This window comes from Trypanosoma brucei, chromosome 11 (genome assembly GCF_000210295.1).
Source record: "Trypanosoma brucei gambiense DAL972 chromosome 11, complete sequence".
In the NCBI taxonomy this organism is placed as follows: Eukaryota; Euglenozoa; class Kinetoplastea; order Trypanosomatida; family Trypanosomatidae; genus Trypanosoma; species Trypanosoma brucei.
The window spans coordinates 313455-329435 of NC_026744.1; the positions used below are offsets into that span (position 1 = coordinate 313455).

The window sequence follows — 15981 nt, forward strand, 5'->3', positions numbered from 1 at the left end:
ATCAAATTACACTACTGCTACTACGATAGCCCGACATACGACGGCCCACTGTGTAACGATGATGATAACTGGACCGATGGTTTGAAGAGACTTTGCCATTATAATCCTGAGGAGGATGCACTTTACATACCTGTTCCTGTGTTTCTGCGTAACTTCTCGAGCATGCAGCGCTGTCACATAAACTGTGGCGACCGTCTGACTGCGCCTGGTGAGTGGACTGGGGTAAGCTGTGGAGGAAACCCGAAGTTCACAACTTTCCGGAACAACCCCATCTATCTTGTGGAAAACAAAACCTCCCGTCCCGTTACCATTCTTGCTGAGCTGCGGCATCATGCGCCAGCATACCGTGACCCTGACGATGTAAATCACTATCACCAGTCTGGGCTTGCACTGCTAAAGGCGATAAACACGCGTATGCCTGTGAGTCCGATCTTGACAAATGTGACACACCGCTTTTTGCATAGGGGCATGATGTTGGATGCACGGGAGGTGTGTGCGCAAATGGAGTTGCCTCCGAGTACCACGTGCTATCTCGTCCCATATACTTTGGGTCGTGATAACTATGGAAAGTTTCACATATCTGTGTACCCCGGTCTTGCAAAGGTGAATCTTGCCCCTCTTCGAACTGCGGCTCTCTTTGCCTCTCCTGTTGTTATTTCTATGTCGTTGAAAACGGAACTGCGGAACGGTGTGAAGGTTGAGTTTGTTGTGAGTAGAGCATGTGATGCTCATGTTTTGCTTTGTCAGAGACGACCAAAGGTTATTGATGTATGTAAAAGTGATTTACTCGGTGATTTCAGTGTTAACATGGCAGTTTATGATGAAAATGGAATCCTGTTGATGAACACAGGGGAGCCTAGGAATGCGCGGGAGGTTGCGGTTTCCTTCCGAGTTCCCCAGCAAGGTTTGTATTCTGCTGTAATTATGGCTCTTGGCGTGGATCGCCGAGGAAATCATAGAGGATGTCCCTGCCACCTAACGATATTTACGTCGAAAAAAGCGAAAGTGAGACTCCTTGGTACGGTCCCTAATTTTCCTAGGCGTGCAACACCAAGAACCTCTATCCGAAGTCAGTCAGCGGAAATCATGACACCAGTTAGTTTAACACCAAGAGACGGTCCCAAAACTGCAGGTTCGTTTCATTTGCCGTATATTTCCGGTGGACAGTCAACGACAGACTCTCGTTTTGTAATGGGCATAAGATGATTTTTTTTTCCAGCCTCCAGGCAAGTGAAACCATCGTTATCGTTTTTTTTGTTTTTGTGATCGTTTTTTTTTTGTTCTGTCGTCTCTTTCGTCATTTTGTGTGGGATCCTCAAAGTATAAGTGCTTTTTTTTCTTTCTTTCGACGGCCTTGTCACGCGGTCGACATCGTATTATCGTAGCGCAAATGCGCGATTAATGTTTTCATTCTTTGTACTGATGCACCCAACGGCGACAAGTATAGTAATATTCTACCACTATTCTTCGCAAACGCACTTTCCCCCCTTTTTTATTTGTAGTGTGTTAAAATGGTAGCAGTTTGCTGACTTGCGTGTGTATGAGGTATATACCTTCATTCTATTTGTTATACTCGCTTTTTTGCTATATTCGTTATATTCTTTGCCATTTTACCTCCTTTACTCTTAGCAAGTGTCCACTTTTCCGTATACTTACTCACTTTTTTTTTACACGTGTTCCTCTCTTTTTTTTTTTCTTGAGTGTAATATCTTGCCCTTACATGTTTGTATTTATTTAACCTTTATCACCGTACGCTTCGTTGGCCAGATGATTGTAGTTTCCGCCCTATGATTTTTAGCTTCTTTTTTTTTGTGTGTGTGCTTTGCGTTCACACTTTTATGCGACGCATTTATTCCGTTGTATCGATCATTTTGTATCGTGTCACTGTAACATCAACAACGGACAATTAAAACGAATTTGTTCACATATTTATCACTCGTCCGCCGCTTTCAAGAATTTTTTTAAAAAACAATTTTTACCGCTAGTTTGCGTAATTTAATTCTTCCTAAAGGTGGTTCAGGAACTGTAACGGGTCTGATGGGACATAAAATACTTTTTTAAAAAAAAAGAAAAGGAAGGAAGAAAAAAATTAAAAAAAAGAAAAATGACGCTGCAATAACTGACAGCCTCTCATTTATTTCGTCATTTCTTTTACATGCGCTTGTGTTTATTATTTTCGTATCTTTATGAAGGGGGAAAGAGAGAAGGATAATTCGGCATTGGGCATTTGAAGGAAATGACAGGAAGGGTGGTGAAGGGAATTGTTTCGTTTTCATTTTGAAGTAGAGACAATAATCGCAAATAAACGGTATTATTATTATTATTTAGTGCTTTGTTTCAAAAATACGGACCTCTTTTTTTTTTTTGTATGTGTGTTTTCTTATTTTGATTTTCCTATTTTTTCTCCTCCTTTTTTTTTAAAAAAAGAAACTTTATCTGCCCTGTTTTTTTTTTAATTCCACAGGAACAGATGCACGTTTTGTTGATGCAACGGCAATTGATGCGGATTTTAAGCATATCAGCACGCTGCCATAGTCCAAAGAGGGAGTAAAGCATCATCTAATGTTTTTATTTTGAGTATTTATTTGGTATTCCCTTACACACTATTTTTTTTTCGGGTCTATTTCCCTGTCGCCGACCGTTTTTTTTTCCCCCCCTCTTTCATTCTATTTTTTCTATTTTCATTGTTAGTGAACCAATGATATCAAGATTATTTATACTTTTTGTTGTTATTGAACAAGTGCGAATTGTTTTATTCCAAATCCAATTCCTTCAAGGTGCTTTAAAAAAAAAAAAATATTATTACTCTTCATGTTAACATTAGAGTTGAATATTTTATTGTTCCCTCTTCTTTTCCCTTGCTGTTTTTTCTTCCTTCTCGTTGGGGAACCAAAACGTGCTGAACCAAAAAAAAAACAATCAACAAAAGGGAAGGTGTAGGACAATAGGAAAGATTAGAAAGACCAGAGAAAGAAGCCGAATCAGTACGAAGGCCAAACAGAGAGAGATTGCAATAGTTAAATAAGAGAGAAATAAGCAAGAAGAAGGATAACGCGGTTTCATACGTTTATTTTTTGTGTGGTCCTGACAACACTGGACTCTTTGTGTTTAAAACAAATTTACTGGTACTTGTGTGACCAAGTGTGTCGAGCCATTAAAACGCATAGGACATTAGACAACTAAGAGAACAAGGAAGAGGTTTAAGTTGAACAAAGAGGGTTATTGTGAACAGAAAATATCATCACTGTACCGCCGAGATAAATCTAAAAACAAAAAAAAATAGAAATTAACAACCCTTTCCTCCAGAGAAAAAAAAAGAGGAAAAGAAGAAGGCGAAAGAAGAGTCAAAATAAACAATCAAGATATTGGTGGTAGAAAGTGTTTTGAATCATGCAAGGACAAAACCAAGCAGCAGTGGATGGCACCATGGCCTACACCTTTCAGCACCCACCACAGGGGTTCTTACACGCACAATACAGGGATCCTCACAGCAGTGTAGGCCGTAAGCAATATGCCAATATTATGCATGACCGTCGTGTGTATCGCGGGAATACGTACGCCGCCGTGCCCATGTCAACATATGCGCGAGACGAGGAAGAGCGAGTGGTTCGCGAGGCAAACAGACGTCGCAAGGAACTTCAGCAGCGGGCCACTTCTATAAAGCGTCGTAAAGAACTTGATGCAGCCCAACGGAAACTTGCGACTCCGCCCCCCGTTGTTGGACGGCAGCACATAGAAGTACAAACGGAGGAATTCCTCGAGGAACTGAAGGATGAGGTGGAAGTGGTTCAGCAGGAAACACAAACTGATCCCCTTCTCGACCGCCCTGCGACACCACCGTATGTTCCTGTAAAGTCTGGTCGTGATGCGGAGTCGCAAATTAATGAAGGAGATTTGTTTCACTTCGACGACGCCGTTGACCCGATTCTCGATGTTATGGTTGGAAAGACACTTGAACAAGCGATGTTGGAGGTATTGCAGGAGGAAGAACTGGAACTTCTGCGGCAGCAGCAACTGGAGTTTGAGCAACGACGCAAGGAGGAGTTACTGGAGGCACAGCGACTTGAAGCTCGTGAGAAACGCCTCTTTGAGGAGAAGGAGCGGCGGAAAAAGCAGGAAATCGAGCGCATCAAGCGCGAGAAGGCTACACGCGAGAAGCTCCAGGCCCGTCAGTTTGCCAAGATGTATTTAATGAACCTCGAAAACCGTGTCTTTGCAAGGCTTCAGGATGAGGGCTGGTTTCGTGATCGCGTATTACACGAGGTGGAGTTTGACTTCTTCCCGTGGCTCATGGATCAGGTCGCGGTGGAACTTGAAAAGAAGCAGCGGGCGCGTGTGTTGGTAGACGATCTCATTCGCCAAGTAGTTGCCATACAGTTGAATAGCTGAGATATAAATAAATAAAATATGTGTATTTACATGTATTTATTCACTTTTTCTACTGTTGGAGAGGTAAAGGGAGAGTATGCACTGACCAACGGCGAGTGCTGTGGTTAAGCGGCACGATACAATGAAGGGAAGCGAAGGAGGAGCGGGATATCGTCGGCCCGCAACCGGTTAGAGCAGAAATAATGAATGAAAGACACGTGAGAAGGAAAGAGGATGCTAGATGTTAATCTTTTCCTTTAAGCGATTCCATCCTCTCTTCTGCTGCACTCTCTACTTGTACGATGTCAATTTCTCACTCCTTCAACTTTTTAGGCTTGTGAATTTGCTCGCTATTTTTATCATCCTTTTTGTTTTTGTGTGTGTGTGTGTTTGTGGTTGTCGCCTTTCTTCCTACAGTCACCGCCCCCCTATTCGCTTCTCTTTCGGATCACGCTCTCCTTCTCGTCATTTGAGCATATGTCACCGCCAGTGTTATTGGCATGTTTCAGAGAGTTAAACCATTTCAAACTTTCTTTTTACTGCAGACGCTGTGTAGAATGGTTAGAGACAAGTTTATGGCTGGAAATGGCGAGAAACTTATTGTTGATCTTCTTACGGTGCTGCTGCTTCCGCAAATAGTTGTTTTACTCGCCGTCTTCACATGAGACTGTTTTGTTTCGTTTTTTTGCAATTTTCTCACCAACAGTCGCTTTTGTCGTTGCGTGTGCGAAGTCATTTTTTTTTTTTTTTTGATTCGTGCCGTGTCGTGTTCGGTCATATTTTCTTTGTGTGTGCTTGTGACGTCTTTTCTTCGTTCCGTTTCATGTAGTTGAAGCTATTGAGGGAACAAGCGTATATGTAAAGCACTCGTGCACAAAGAAATCTTTAAAGGAAAAACGAAAGAGAGAAAAAACACGTGTCAACTCTTGAGGTAATTCAGAGAGGCTACATGTATATTTATAGCAGTTCTGTCACTACCAAGATTGCCATGCACGTGAAGAAGAAAAAAAAAAGGGAAGCTGAGGGGTACTTGTATATTGAGGGATGATAATTAGGAGGGGGTGAAACATGAGACAGCACCTTCATGTTTAATATAAGAATTATATATATATATATATATACTCTTATTAAAAAAAAAAACTCTTAGCCTCTTCTATTGTGCTCCTCTCACATCTACTCTCCTTCGGTACCTTTACCTTACCCTCGCTTTCTTTTTTCTTTTTTCTTTTCCTTTTTTGTTTGATTTGTTTGACTGAGTGTTTTCTATTGGTGGTGTTGTTGTGGCGGTTGTTGTTGTTTGGCACTCTACTGTCGTGCACCGGATGTGTCTCATTCTAGAAAAGAAATCAGTTTTTTTTTTTAAATTCAATATACATATATGTATATATCTTTTATTTGTCCATTTATTGTTATTATTATTTTTTGGGGGAGTGTGGGGGGAGAAATGTCATTGTAGAAGCCATCGCTTGTGGTTGCTGGTTTCTTCTTCCTCCACCCCCAGTGCACGATATGTTGATGGTGCTATGAAATTCTTTGTTAGCCGGTTAACGTAATTTTACATCCTCTTCTTCTTCTTTCCCCCTCGGTCGTTTCCGCTACTCGCATTTCATTCCAGTTATATACGCTACGGTTTGAGATACTCAACCGCTTCCTGCATCGCAAAACTGCAAGCGGAAGAAGCAAGCTCGAAAAAGGGAGGTACAAAAGGGTTTGCTTCAAGAACTGTTTTTTTTTTTTTGCTACAAGTTGTTGACCGACACCAGGACACAAAAAAACCGGAGAATCACCGTCTGAGCCGTTCCGAGTTTCAAAAAAGGAAAACAAAAAAAAAAAGGCGGTAGTATGAAGGCGCTTAGTGACGATTCTCTACCTTCTTTCCGATTGGGATCACAGGGGAACTTAGCCGCGGTTCCCACGAAGGGACCATCACCGCGGTTTGAACTTGCACCTATTGTGAATGAACTTCAGCAGCAGATCATATCAGCGGACTGTCAAAGTGATGTCATTGCCATGCTTGGCGCATCCGGACGACTGGTGTTACGTGACACAATGCAAGATGGTCCACCACTAGTGACCTCTGTGCGTAACCCTTACCGCGTGTTTATGAGCCCAGATGGCAACCACACTCTTGTCTCCACCACCGATGGGGAGTTGTGTTACTTTTCTGTACGGAATCGTAAATCAACAGGGCATTTCACTCTCCACAATCGTGGTGCCAGTGGGAATGAGGCTGCGCGAAATAATGTGGCTTCGTGTGTTTGTTGGCTTTCATCTGATGCTGGGTTTATTGGAAGTCCACGCACTTCTATCAGTGGGGCAGAAGGAGTAAGCGGCAGTGGCAGTGGTTGGCAGTTGGGATCAGGAACCGTTTACTGCCTTGTGGGCACAAAGTTGGGTGGTCTTGTGTTTTTAGTGAAAGTGGAGGTACATGGAGACGGGGGCAGTGTGAAGTTAACGTGCTTCCGTTCGCTGCAACTTCCCGACGCCAACCCCCAACAACAAGTTGGGTCTGTTGAGGTCGAACATATAAACTCCTTATGGGTTTTGTTCGTGTCAACTCCTACAGTTCTCTATCGAGTGGAGGGGCTCATGGATTCTCCAGCAGATTTCTTTGATAGTATCACTGCCTCAACAGGTATGTGGAATATTCGTAGGGTGTCTACTGCGGGGAATGCTTCAGCGTCGGGTGCTGTCGTGTTGTACCGTCCAGGTATTGGGATGCCGGCACAATCGTATGCATGGGCAAGTGTAGCTGGTGTGGTACATGGTTTGCTAAATAGCCGTTCAGATGGAAGTTCTGCTAATAGTGGTGAAGCAGCTCTTGTTGAATTAACCGACGGAGGTTCTGTTGTGAATGAACAGCTTCTTGACTTGGAGCACGTAGTGGTACCCAAAAGTAGTTCCAACGAAAGTGCCGCGATTACGGCGGCGGTGCCTGATCACTCCTTCAGAGGCGAGTCACAATTGCCGGTTGGTGCAACGTTGGTGGACGTTGGACTAACTGCTTTCCATATGTTGTTACTGTATAGGGATAGGTTCATTGTGCTCAACCACCCAGCCGGTCTTTCGTGGCGGGGAGCCTCCTCCACACTGCAGGGGGATTGGCCATACCTTTGTGAAATTGAGGAGCGTATTCGTTTCGATCCATTTCGTTATTCAAAGCGGGAGTCACCCCTACGCGGAATCGTTCGAGACACTGCAGCACGGAAGGTGTACGTCTTTGATGCGAACACTTTCTGGGAGCTTCAGGTAGAACAGGAGCACCGACAGCAGTCGGAACTCTTCCTTGACCGAGCAGTCAACACAAGGGAGAGCTCTCATCTGCGAAACCGCTACTTCAGGGCCGCGTATCAACTATGCAAATACGATAAGACAATGAGAAATAAGGTTCAATTTCTTCGTGGAAGGTTTCTCCTTCAAATAGGTGCTATTCGTCGGGCGATGGATGTTCTTGCGGAATGTGACTTCTTCGAGGACGTTTACCACCTCCTTATGTCCTTTCGGAACAGTAAGGTGTTGCAACTGTACGTAGAGAAACGGTACAAGAACTTGGTCAGGCGTGTCACTGAGGGGAAAGGTGTGCAAATGCAGTTGGCGTGTTTGTTGGCGCTCATTGTAGTGTTGCGGTTGGACACCATTGCACGTAGTGAAAACATAACCGATGCACCTTCCGCAACTGCGGTAGCAGAGACTTTAACATCGGGGTTGACAGCTTTCATTGAAGAGACGTTGGAAGAGCGATTGCCCATGTTTAGTTGTGTTGGTTACGTTAATCTCATCGCACAGCTGTTGGAAGAGCAGTCTCGACCAGAATTAGTACTGAGGTTCGCTGAAAGGATGAACAAGATGCGCTACGTTATCACTTACCATGTATCGCGCGCCAACTATGTAGAGGCAGCAAATGTGCTTGGGGCTCATGCGCGGCGGATGGATTTGCGGAGTACCTGGTACAGTCTTGCCCCCATCCTCATGAAGAAGTGTCCTATACAGTTTACCAAAGCGATGCTGCGTGCGGTTAGCCGAGATGCCTATGACATGCCCTATTTGCTTTTGAATGCTGAAAAACTCATCCCAGTTTTCACCCAATATGAACCGCACATGAACGAGGATCCTGACAATCAGGAGCATCAAGTTGTTTTATTTCTCGACAATTGCATCACGAAATTGGGTTGTGATTCTCCTGCCGTCCACAATTACTACCTAAGCCTTGTGGTCAAACACGACACGAAGCGCCTAGATGAATTTCTCCAGTCTTCGCTTTACTATGATATAGGATTTGCGCTGCGGCAGTGCCTCGAGTCGCGCAGATATCGGCAGTGCGTGAGATTGTACAGCCAACTTCACCTTTATGAGGATGCATTGCGAGCAGCATTGGATTGTGCGGAGTTGACACAGAACGAGACGCCAGGTGGCGCCAGCAGTGCCATCGTCGGTAGTGGTGTGAACGAATGTGCTGCAACATCTCTCGTAAGCGGAGCGGATTTGGGATGTAATGAAGGTGAGGAAAGGGATGCATGGTCGAGGTTGAGCGTAGCGCAGGAATTACTTCTATCGCTTCCGGATGATATGCCGTTACCTCGGCGGAAGGCCTTATGGCTCATTGTGGCTCAACATGTTATTCAGAAGAATGACAACCGTGCAGCACTCCGTATTTTAGCTGACTCCTGTGGAGTTTTGAAACTGGAGGATATTCTCGAGGAAATGAACGACGTTAGCGTCATGGAAAACTTCAAAGGGGCTATATGCAAGAGTCTTGAGGTTTATGCATCGTTGACTAAGCAGCTTCGGGAGAAGCAGTTGGAGGCGGGTCGCATGTCCGAGGAACTGAAACGGGAGATTGAACAGCCTCGCAACAGCTTTGGTTACGTAACAGCGAATCAGCGATGTATAATTTGCCGCTCAACTTTGCTTCAGGGGGATGCCCCGTTCTTCATTTACCCCCGCTGTTGCCATGCAGTACACGAGTCTTGCGCGGTGGCAAAATTAGAGAGCATTGGGGGGTTGGAGGCTTTTGTTGTGGACGAAGGACTTCCAAAAAACTTCTTGGACGGCATTAACTCGACACGTGATTTGGCCCAGATGGATTGCGTGATTTGCGGCGAAACTGCAATATTGGAGATTGACATGCCATTATTTACAGAGGACGATTCTTGGTTAGTGTTGTAGCGGCTGACTGTCGCTAAGGCGGTCGCAGCACGCCGTGTTCCACGTTCTCATTACTTTTTACTCATTCCGTTGTCTTGCCGTGTGCTGTGGTGCCGGACGTTCACCCGGAAAACTGCAGGTATGCACGCTAGTGAGGGAGTCTACAGTACAAAACAAAAGGAAATTTACCGTTGCTATATAGTAATTAATTCACGACCCCTCTTTGTGTGTGTGTGTGTGTGTTATTTTTTTTTTTTAATGTTATTCTGTGCTACTCGTATAACCTCCGCTGTGCCATTTGTTTTCCATATTTGATTCTTGCGCCGATGATGTGAATAAATGTACATTAATTCGCAAGATATATATTCATAGAAGTTGTTGGAATCTTTGAAAAAAAAAACGACCGCCACGTGGCGTGGAGTGGACCAAAGATATTTCCAACCGACCGGTGCTGCAGTTCATCCGTTTCGCCGAAACGCTTGTCATCTGCTGTGGGTATTACTCACTTGTGATCAAAGAGTAACTGGGAGGAGGCTCACCACGCTGCCGGCACTCTCCTTGTTTTTCGTTTAGCGGTATCTTTATATATTTTAGATCAACGTTACGGAACTAACAGCGTGTGTGCAATGAAGTTTTGGGTGAAGGCAATAACGGATAAAAACGTGCAAGAGCAACTTCTTGTTGACGCTGAGAGTTTGGATGAGCTCACGAAGGAGCTCAGCAGCTTACTCAACACGTGTGTGACTTCAATATCCGTTTCCGACTTCCAGTCACAAGTAGTGGACAAGATCAACAGTGGTACCGATATTGTGACTGTCAACGTCGGCACATCAACCACCTGTAGTGATAGCAATTCAAAGGCGAATACTAACACCAGTCATTTTGAGACAAGTGTAACGAGCACAGGGCATTGGTTATGTAACGATGCAGCCTTGTCGTTGACTGAAGATGACGAGTGGTTGTGTTCAACCGCCAGCACAGCTATTGCGGAAGGAACACCCGTAAGACGTACATTAGTAGCAAATCAGTTGCTCCTGGATGCTACACCGCAAATAGACCGTATTTGCCTTCGCCGTGACCAGTTGGAGTTACTACTTCGGCCGTCCCATAGGGGTGCCTACCACAGTGTTATCACGGGCTGTTTTGCACGCATGCGATGGCGACAGGGATACAGTCTGTACCAAATCGTTCGCCCTGCAAGTGATCAGATGCTCGTATTCGACATGATTCACTATGAGGAAACGCATGGAATGGAGGTAGTTAGCAACGCTCCACCTGTTGCCCAGGAACTTACCACGTGGGGGAAGCGGATGCGTGCTGCCTCTCGTCCCTTCGTGACTGCAGGTTTTATTGAGGCAAAGGTGGGAGATGTAAATTCTGCCCTGCGAACTGCAAGGGGATCCTCTGTGGAGCGCCCGTCGCTACAACCACAAATAATGGTCCCTTCAACTCCCCCTGCTTCCAGCACAGATTCTTACCCAAGACGAGCGCGAAAAACGCTTAATGCGTATAGTCCCTCCCTAGCCTTCTTCAGCTTTGACCGCTTACTGATAAAAACGAACGATACACTCAAACACTCGCAGTTTTGTATTGTGAATGAACCGGAAATGGATTCTTTCAGCGTCGTCATTTTCGCGTCACGGTTTTCCAACACTTATGCGAAGAAACCAAGACGGTCGGACTTTGCGGGGTGTATGATTACCTTAGATAAGAATGCTCGAACCCCCGGAATAGCAAGTGAAAGAGATATTACAGAGAAGGGTTACGAAATGCTTTGCTCTCCGCAGTGGTGGGGGTGCCGTTATATCGCACTGGTTAGACCCCAACCAACCGGAAGTAGTGAACCCTACATTGATAGTAGAGGAATTTGTATGCAGGACTTCACGGTGTTGTCCGGTCGCTTCTTGTCGAGTCTCTTTAATCCACCAACGACAACGTCCCTACCGATTCCTACTTGGGCAACAGGCGAGGGTCTCTCTGCTAACATTTTACGTCCTCAACTTGTTGTGCACCACAAAAAGCTTCATGTATTCTACCTTATCAGCATTGTGACATCGTCTCCGGTTCGGCGTCTGTGCAGCGTTCGCTTAGGAGCTTGTGAGCCGTTAAATGTTGGTGCTGTGTCAAGCAATGCCAATGCAGACAGCCAAGCTGCTGAAGGTGGTGCTTTTTTGGATGGCTCGTTCGCGAATAGTGGTGCACTACCGCACAGGAACAGATCGAATAGTCCCGCACTTGTGGGTATATGCCAGTATAGTCTAGCACACGCGGTTTGTGAAGGGGATGCGTTTGGACAGTGGCATATTGTGTCAGATGAGGAACCGCTGCTGTCTTGTCAAACTAATATGCCCGTATTTACTGCTGCCTCAGTCCCTGCAGTCGATGCTAAGCGTGAGAAAAGTATTGTTAGCGACAATTCACCAGAAAGTGATCCATTGAAAGTGCTGCAATTACTGTGGTATGAAGGGGACGCTTCCGACAGTCAGTCCTCGGCCCCATCCAACCAATCCACATTGTCCTCCGCATCTCGAAGTAATAGCGTGAGCAACCGCCCTCTACTACCGTTTGAGCGATGGGTAAACACGCATGAGGATGCATCACCGGATGCTTGGGAACAGGAACCAAGTTATTCCGCTGTACGCATAAATACGGAACTAATGAAATCCGGCGTTTGTTCCCTGTCATTATGTGAGCACGAGGGGATGGTACTTGCTGCCTCCGTCAACCGAGACGCTCAGCAGCGCACTGTTGTGATGGTGGCACCACTAACGACAGAACCGTGAATACAACGAGAAAAAACCGGAAAGAAAAAAACAAAACATATTGAACAAATCGAAGAAGGGTGTACTTTGTTCTGCGAGTAAGAAGAGGGTGGAGGAATCGTATTTTTCCGATTTCTTGATGAACGTTCGCCTTTATATATATATATATATATATATTAAGAGGACTATTGTGGTTGCATGTGGGTACAAAAGAAGGTAATAAATGAAATGATAATAAAGTGTGCATTTATGTCTTTTTCGTTATCATTTTACTTTTCGTTCATTCATTTTATATTCTTTTTTTCCAGCTTCAATAATTCCGTTGTACCTTATTGTTCTAAATAATGTATAATCGTGTTACAATCCCCGTGTCCCATGTTTTCTTCACCTACGACTTTTCCCTCTCCTTCTAAAAAAAGAGAAGAATGAAAAATATAATATTAATGAGCTTTCTTTAATTGTGGTTACTGTTATCTGTACTATATTTTTCAATGTTTTTTTGTTTTTGTATTTTTCGCTTTAGCATATTTATGTCAATACGATGCGGGAGCGTTCACGAGAATTATTAGTTGTGTGGTTGTCGTCTTTGTTATCTCCGGCACAACACCTTATGTGCTTATTGTGTGGACACAAGAGAAACAGAAATGGGAGAAGGGGGATTTTTTTTAAAAAAAAGAAGAACCTTTTTCGTTTTATTTTCGTATTCGGTCGTATAATCCCACTTTTCGTTACTTTTATCTCTATTTCCTCTTTTCATTTTGCTTCCCGCTTTCTTCTTTTAACTTTTCCCCCATCTTCCTCTTCCCAAGTTTCTTTTTTTGTATAGTGTGCTGAAGTTTGCGAGACTGAGCGAGACTGTTACACGTTACAACAGTCGTAATGGTATTATTATTATTATTAAACAATGATAATAATAATGATAATAACTTTTGCTAGTGTTATTATTACTATTTTGATTTCCGTCTACGTTCTATTTATTTTGATTTTGCCTTCTGTTACTTTCTTATTACTTTAGTTGTTTTAGTTCCAGTTTCACTTTTTTGTTGTTTTGTGTGTATGTGTGCATTTTGCGTGTTTGTAGTAGTTATTCAGTGCCCACTCCTCCCTTCTCCCATACGCTCAGATTTCCTTTATTACGCTAGAAGGAAGCAAAGCGATCACGCATACACAAAACGAATAAAGAAAATTAAAAATGAAAAAAGAGAAAGAAAAGAAAAGTACTCTCCATCATTCCTCTTTATTTTTCCATATGAGATCCTGTTGGCTCCCATCTCATCTCATCACTTCTCCCGTTATCTGTCTCCTCACAGTGTCAGTGGCATCGGCGCCAGATGATTATTTGCATGTTCATTGCTTGCGGTTCTTTCCAGTCTAAACTAAAAACAACAAAAACTTCGCTTTCCCCCCTATTTCATCTGATTATTCCCTTTTGTAATCGATTTTTTTAAAAAAAATGTTTATATGCGTACAACGCGCGTAGATACATTTTCTCTAATATATATATATATATATATTGATACGCAAGTAATTATAAGAGAATCAAGGCGGAGGGGTTCAGTACGTTACTTTAGGCGTAAGGGGTGGCGGGAAACTGAAACGGGTTGGATATCATGTCTGATACATTAAGTAGCAAACTAGACGATGTCGATGCGGATGTTTTGCGCGGCGCGTATGAACCCGTAGCGATTATCGGAGAGGGAACTTATGGTGTTGTCTTCCGCGCACGTGGGGTTGCGAGCGGGGCCGAGTTTGCGATAAAGAAACTAAGAAGTGACAAGCTGAAGGAAGGCGTTCCTGCAACGACACTTCGAGAAGTGACGCTGCTGCACGAAATGAGTGACAATCCAAATGTGGTGCGACTGCTCGATGTTTTGTGCTCCAAGCGTCGTGTTTATTTGGTGTTTGAGTTGCTTAACGAAGATCTCAGGTCTTTTATTCGCCGCAACTATCCGCAACCACCCGCTACTGCCAGTAGCTCTGTTGTACCTTTGAGACTCGTGAAAAATTTTACCTGTCAAATGCTTCACGCCTTGTGGAGGTGCCACCAGAATCGAATCATTCACAGGGACCTTAAACCTGCAAATGTGCTTCTCGGGGTAAAGAAGTCAACGAGGAATGACGGCGAGGATTCGTACATTTTGAAACTGGCGGACTTTGGGCTTGCGCGTACTTATGAGATGACATTGTTGACGTATACGAAAGAAGTAATGACGTTGTGGTATCGTGCACCAGAGATTTTGCTTGGGGAGCGGCACTACACGCCAGCCGCAGATGTGTGGTCGGTTGGTTGCATTGTGTTGGAGATGATTGTTGGTTGTCCTGTTTTTAGAGGTGAGTCCAACCGTGACCAGTTAGATAGGATCTTCTACACTGTGGGAACACCGACGGAAGAGACATGGGCTGGCGTAGCAATGATGCCAGGATATGACAAGGCAACGAAAATATATAAGGTGGCGCCTCTCCATGAGCGATTGCCGACATTCGATAAGGAGGCAGTACAGTTTGTTGCATTTCTTTTGCAAGTCAATCCAAAAAGCCGTCCCACTATTCCTACAATTCTTCAACATCCTTTTCTGCAAGGTGACTAGCTCCTTCCCCTCCTTCCACCCCCAACACGTTCGTTGCTCTGCTGTTGCTTTGTTTTATATCATGATTAATTTATCGGTGAAGATGTGGTAATCAGTTTTGATTGAATAAAATCTCCGGGGTCTCGATCATTTGGTGAGGCGTTACGATTTAACAATGCGTATTTTTGTGCGTGTTTTGCAATCAACCATTGTAGTCGAATAGATATGAGAGGAATCAACATCCCGTAGAATTTCCAAAGGCTCAGACGTAATGAAATCACCTGAGTCGCGTAAATCATTTCTTAATTTTTTTATTCTTCGCTGTCGTTGTTTTTTTTTTCTTTCTTTGTATTCTTGGAGGTTTCTTCGTAGCGGCTTTCTTGGCGCGGATCATACACATAATTAGTGCGGACTGAGTGTCATTGATTGAGGGAATGGGGAATCAACTTCAGTAACCGCTTTTGTATGAGGGGATGGGACATGAGTTGTGTACTCAAAATAAGAAAAATAACGCAAAGAGAGTGAAAATCGGTACACACGGTCTGTACGCATGGCCGGTGTTCGCGACTGGGGAAACAACACAATGCTATTAGTTATTAAGTTGTTAGTGGAGGTGGTGTTTTTGATTATTTATGCACTTCACCTGTGGTAATATCTCTGAGGTATCGTGGGGTACCTCATTTTGTAAATCTATTGAAAATGTTTTTTAATTTCCCACGTCTCTTGCTTCGTTTTCGTTTTGTTTAATAGTTGCTGAAGTGTTATTGGCATATTCTTCATTTCTCTTTTTATTTCCGTTTCATTTGTTTCTTCCTCCACCCCTTATCACCCTTTTCTTCTTTCGCTGTTTGGAGTATGAAAATGATTGATCACCACTCGCCATGTGCAGGGGTATGTTTATTCTTGAGATGAAATGTTGATCAAGGTTGCGGTTATTCCCTCCCTGAAATGCTAAAGCGAAAATATATATATATATATATATGTCAGCGGTTTCTTCGTTAACACTTTTCTCGGCCGGTTTATATCGTGTGTAATTGCTTTTAAGGCTTGTGAAAGCTATGGTCGCCTCTGTAATTAGTTGAATGATTTCTTTTTGTTTTTTAGCTTTCATTGTAATATTCTGGTCATCTCTTGGTTTC

General features: G+C 43.8%; 4 protein-coding genes across 4 annotated transcripts; all 4 read left to right on the plus strand.

Moving 5' to 3' along the window:
• Window positions 1-3390: 3390 nt before the first annotated feature.
• Window positions 3391-4389, plus strand: TbgDal_XI1220 (radial spoke protein 3; the record flags this gene model as incomplete). The annotated part of the gene is made up of 1 exon (XM_011780968.1): window positions 3391-4389. One exon carries the CDS (start codon window positions 3391-3393, stop codon window positions 4387-4389), a length of 999 nt encoding a protein of 332 aa, XP_011779270.1.
• A 1821-nt stretch (window positions 4390-6210) lies between these two features.
• On the plus strand, window positions 6211-9534 carry TbgDal_XI1230 (hypothetical protein, conserved; the record flags this gene model as incomplete). Its single annotated transcript, XM_011780969.1, has 1 exon — window positions 6211-9534. The coding sequence occupies one exon, from the start codon at window positions 6211-6213 to the stop codon at window positions 9532-9534; it is 3324 nt and encodes a 1107-aa protein (XP_011779271.1).
• Window positions 9535-10139: 605 nt separating this feature from the next.
• Window positions 10140-12296, plus strand: TbgDal_XI1240 (hypothetical protein, conserved; the record flags this gene model as incomplete). Its single annotated transcript, XM_011780970.1, has 1 exon — window positions 10140-12296. The coding sequence occupies one exon, from the start codon at window positions 10140-10142 to the stop codon at window positions 12294-12296; it is 2157 nt and encodes a 718-aa protein (XP_011779272.1).
• Window positions 12297-13885: 1589 nt separating this feature from the next.
• Window positions 13886-14863, plus strand: TbgDal_XI1250 (protein kinase, putative; the record flags this gene model as incomplete). The annotated part of the gene is made up of 1 exon (XM_011780971.1): window positions 13886-14863. The coding sequence occupies one exon, from the start codon at window positions 13886-13888 to the stop codon at window positions 14861-14863; it is 978 nt and encodes a 325-aa protein (XP_011779273.1).
• Between the last annotated feature and the right edge of the window lie 1118 nt (window positions 14864-15981).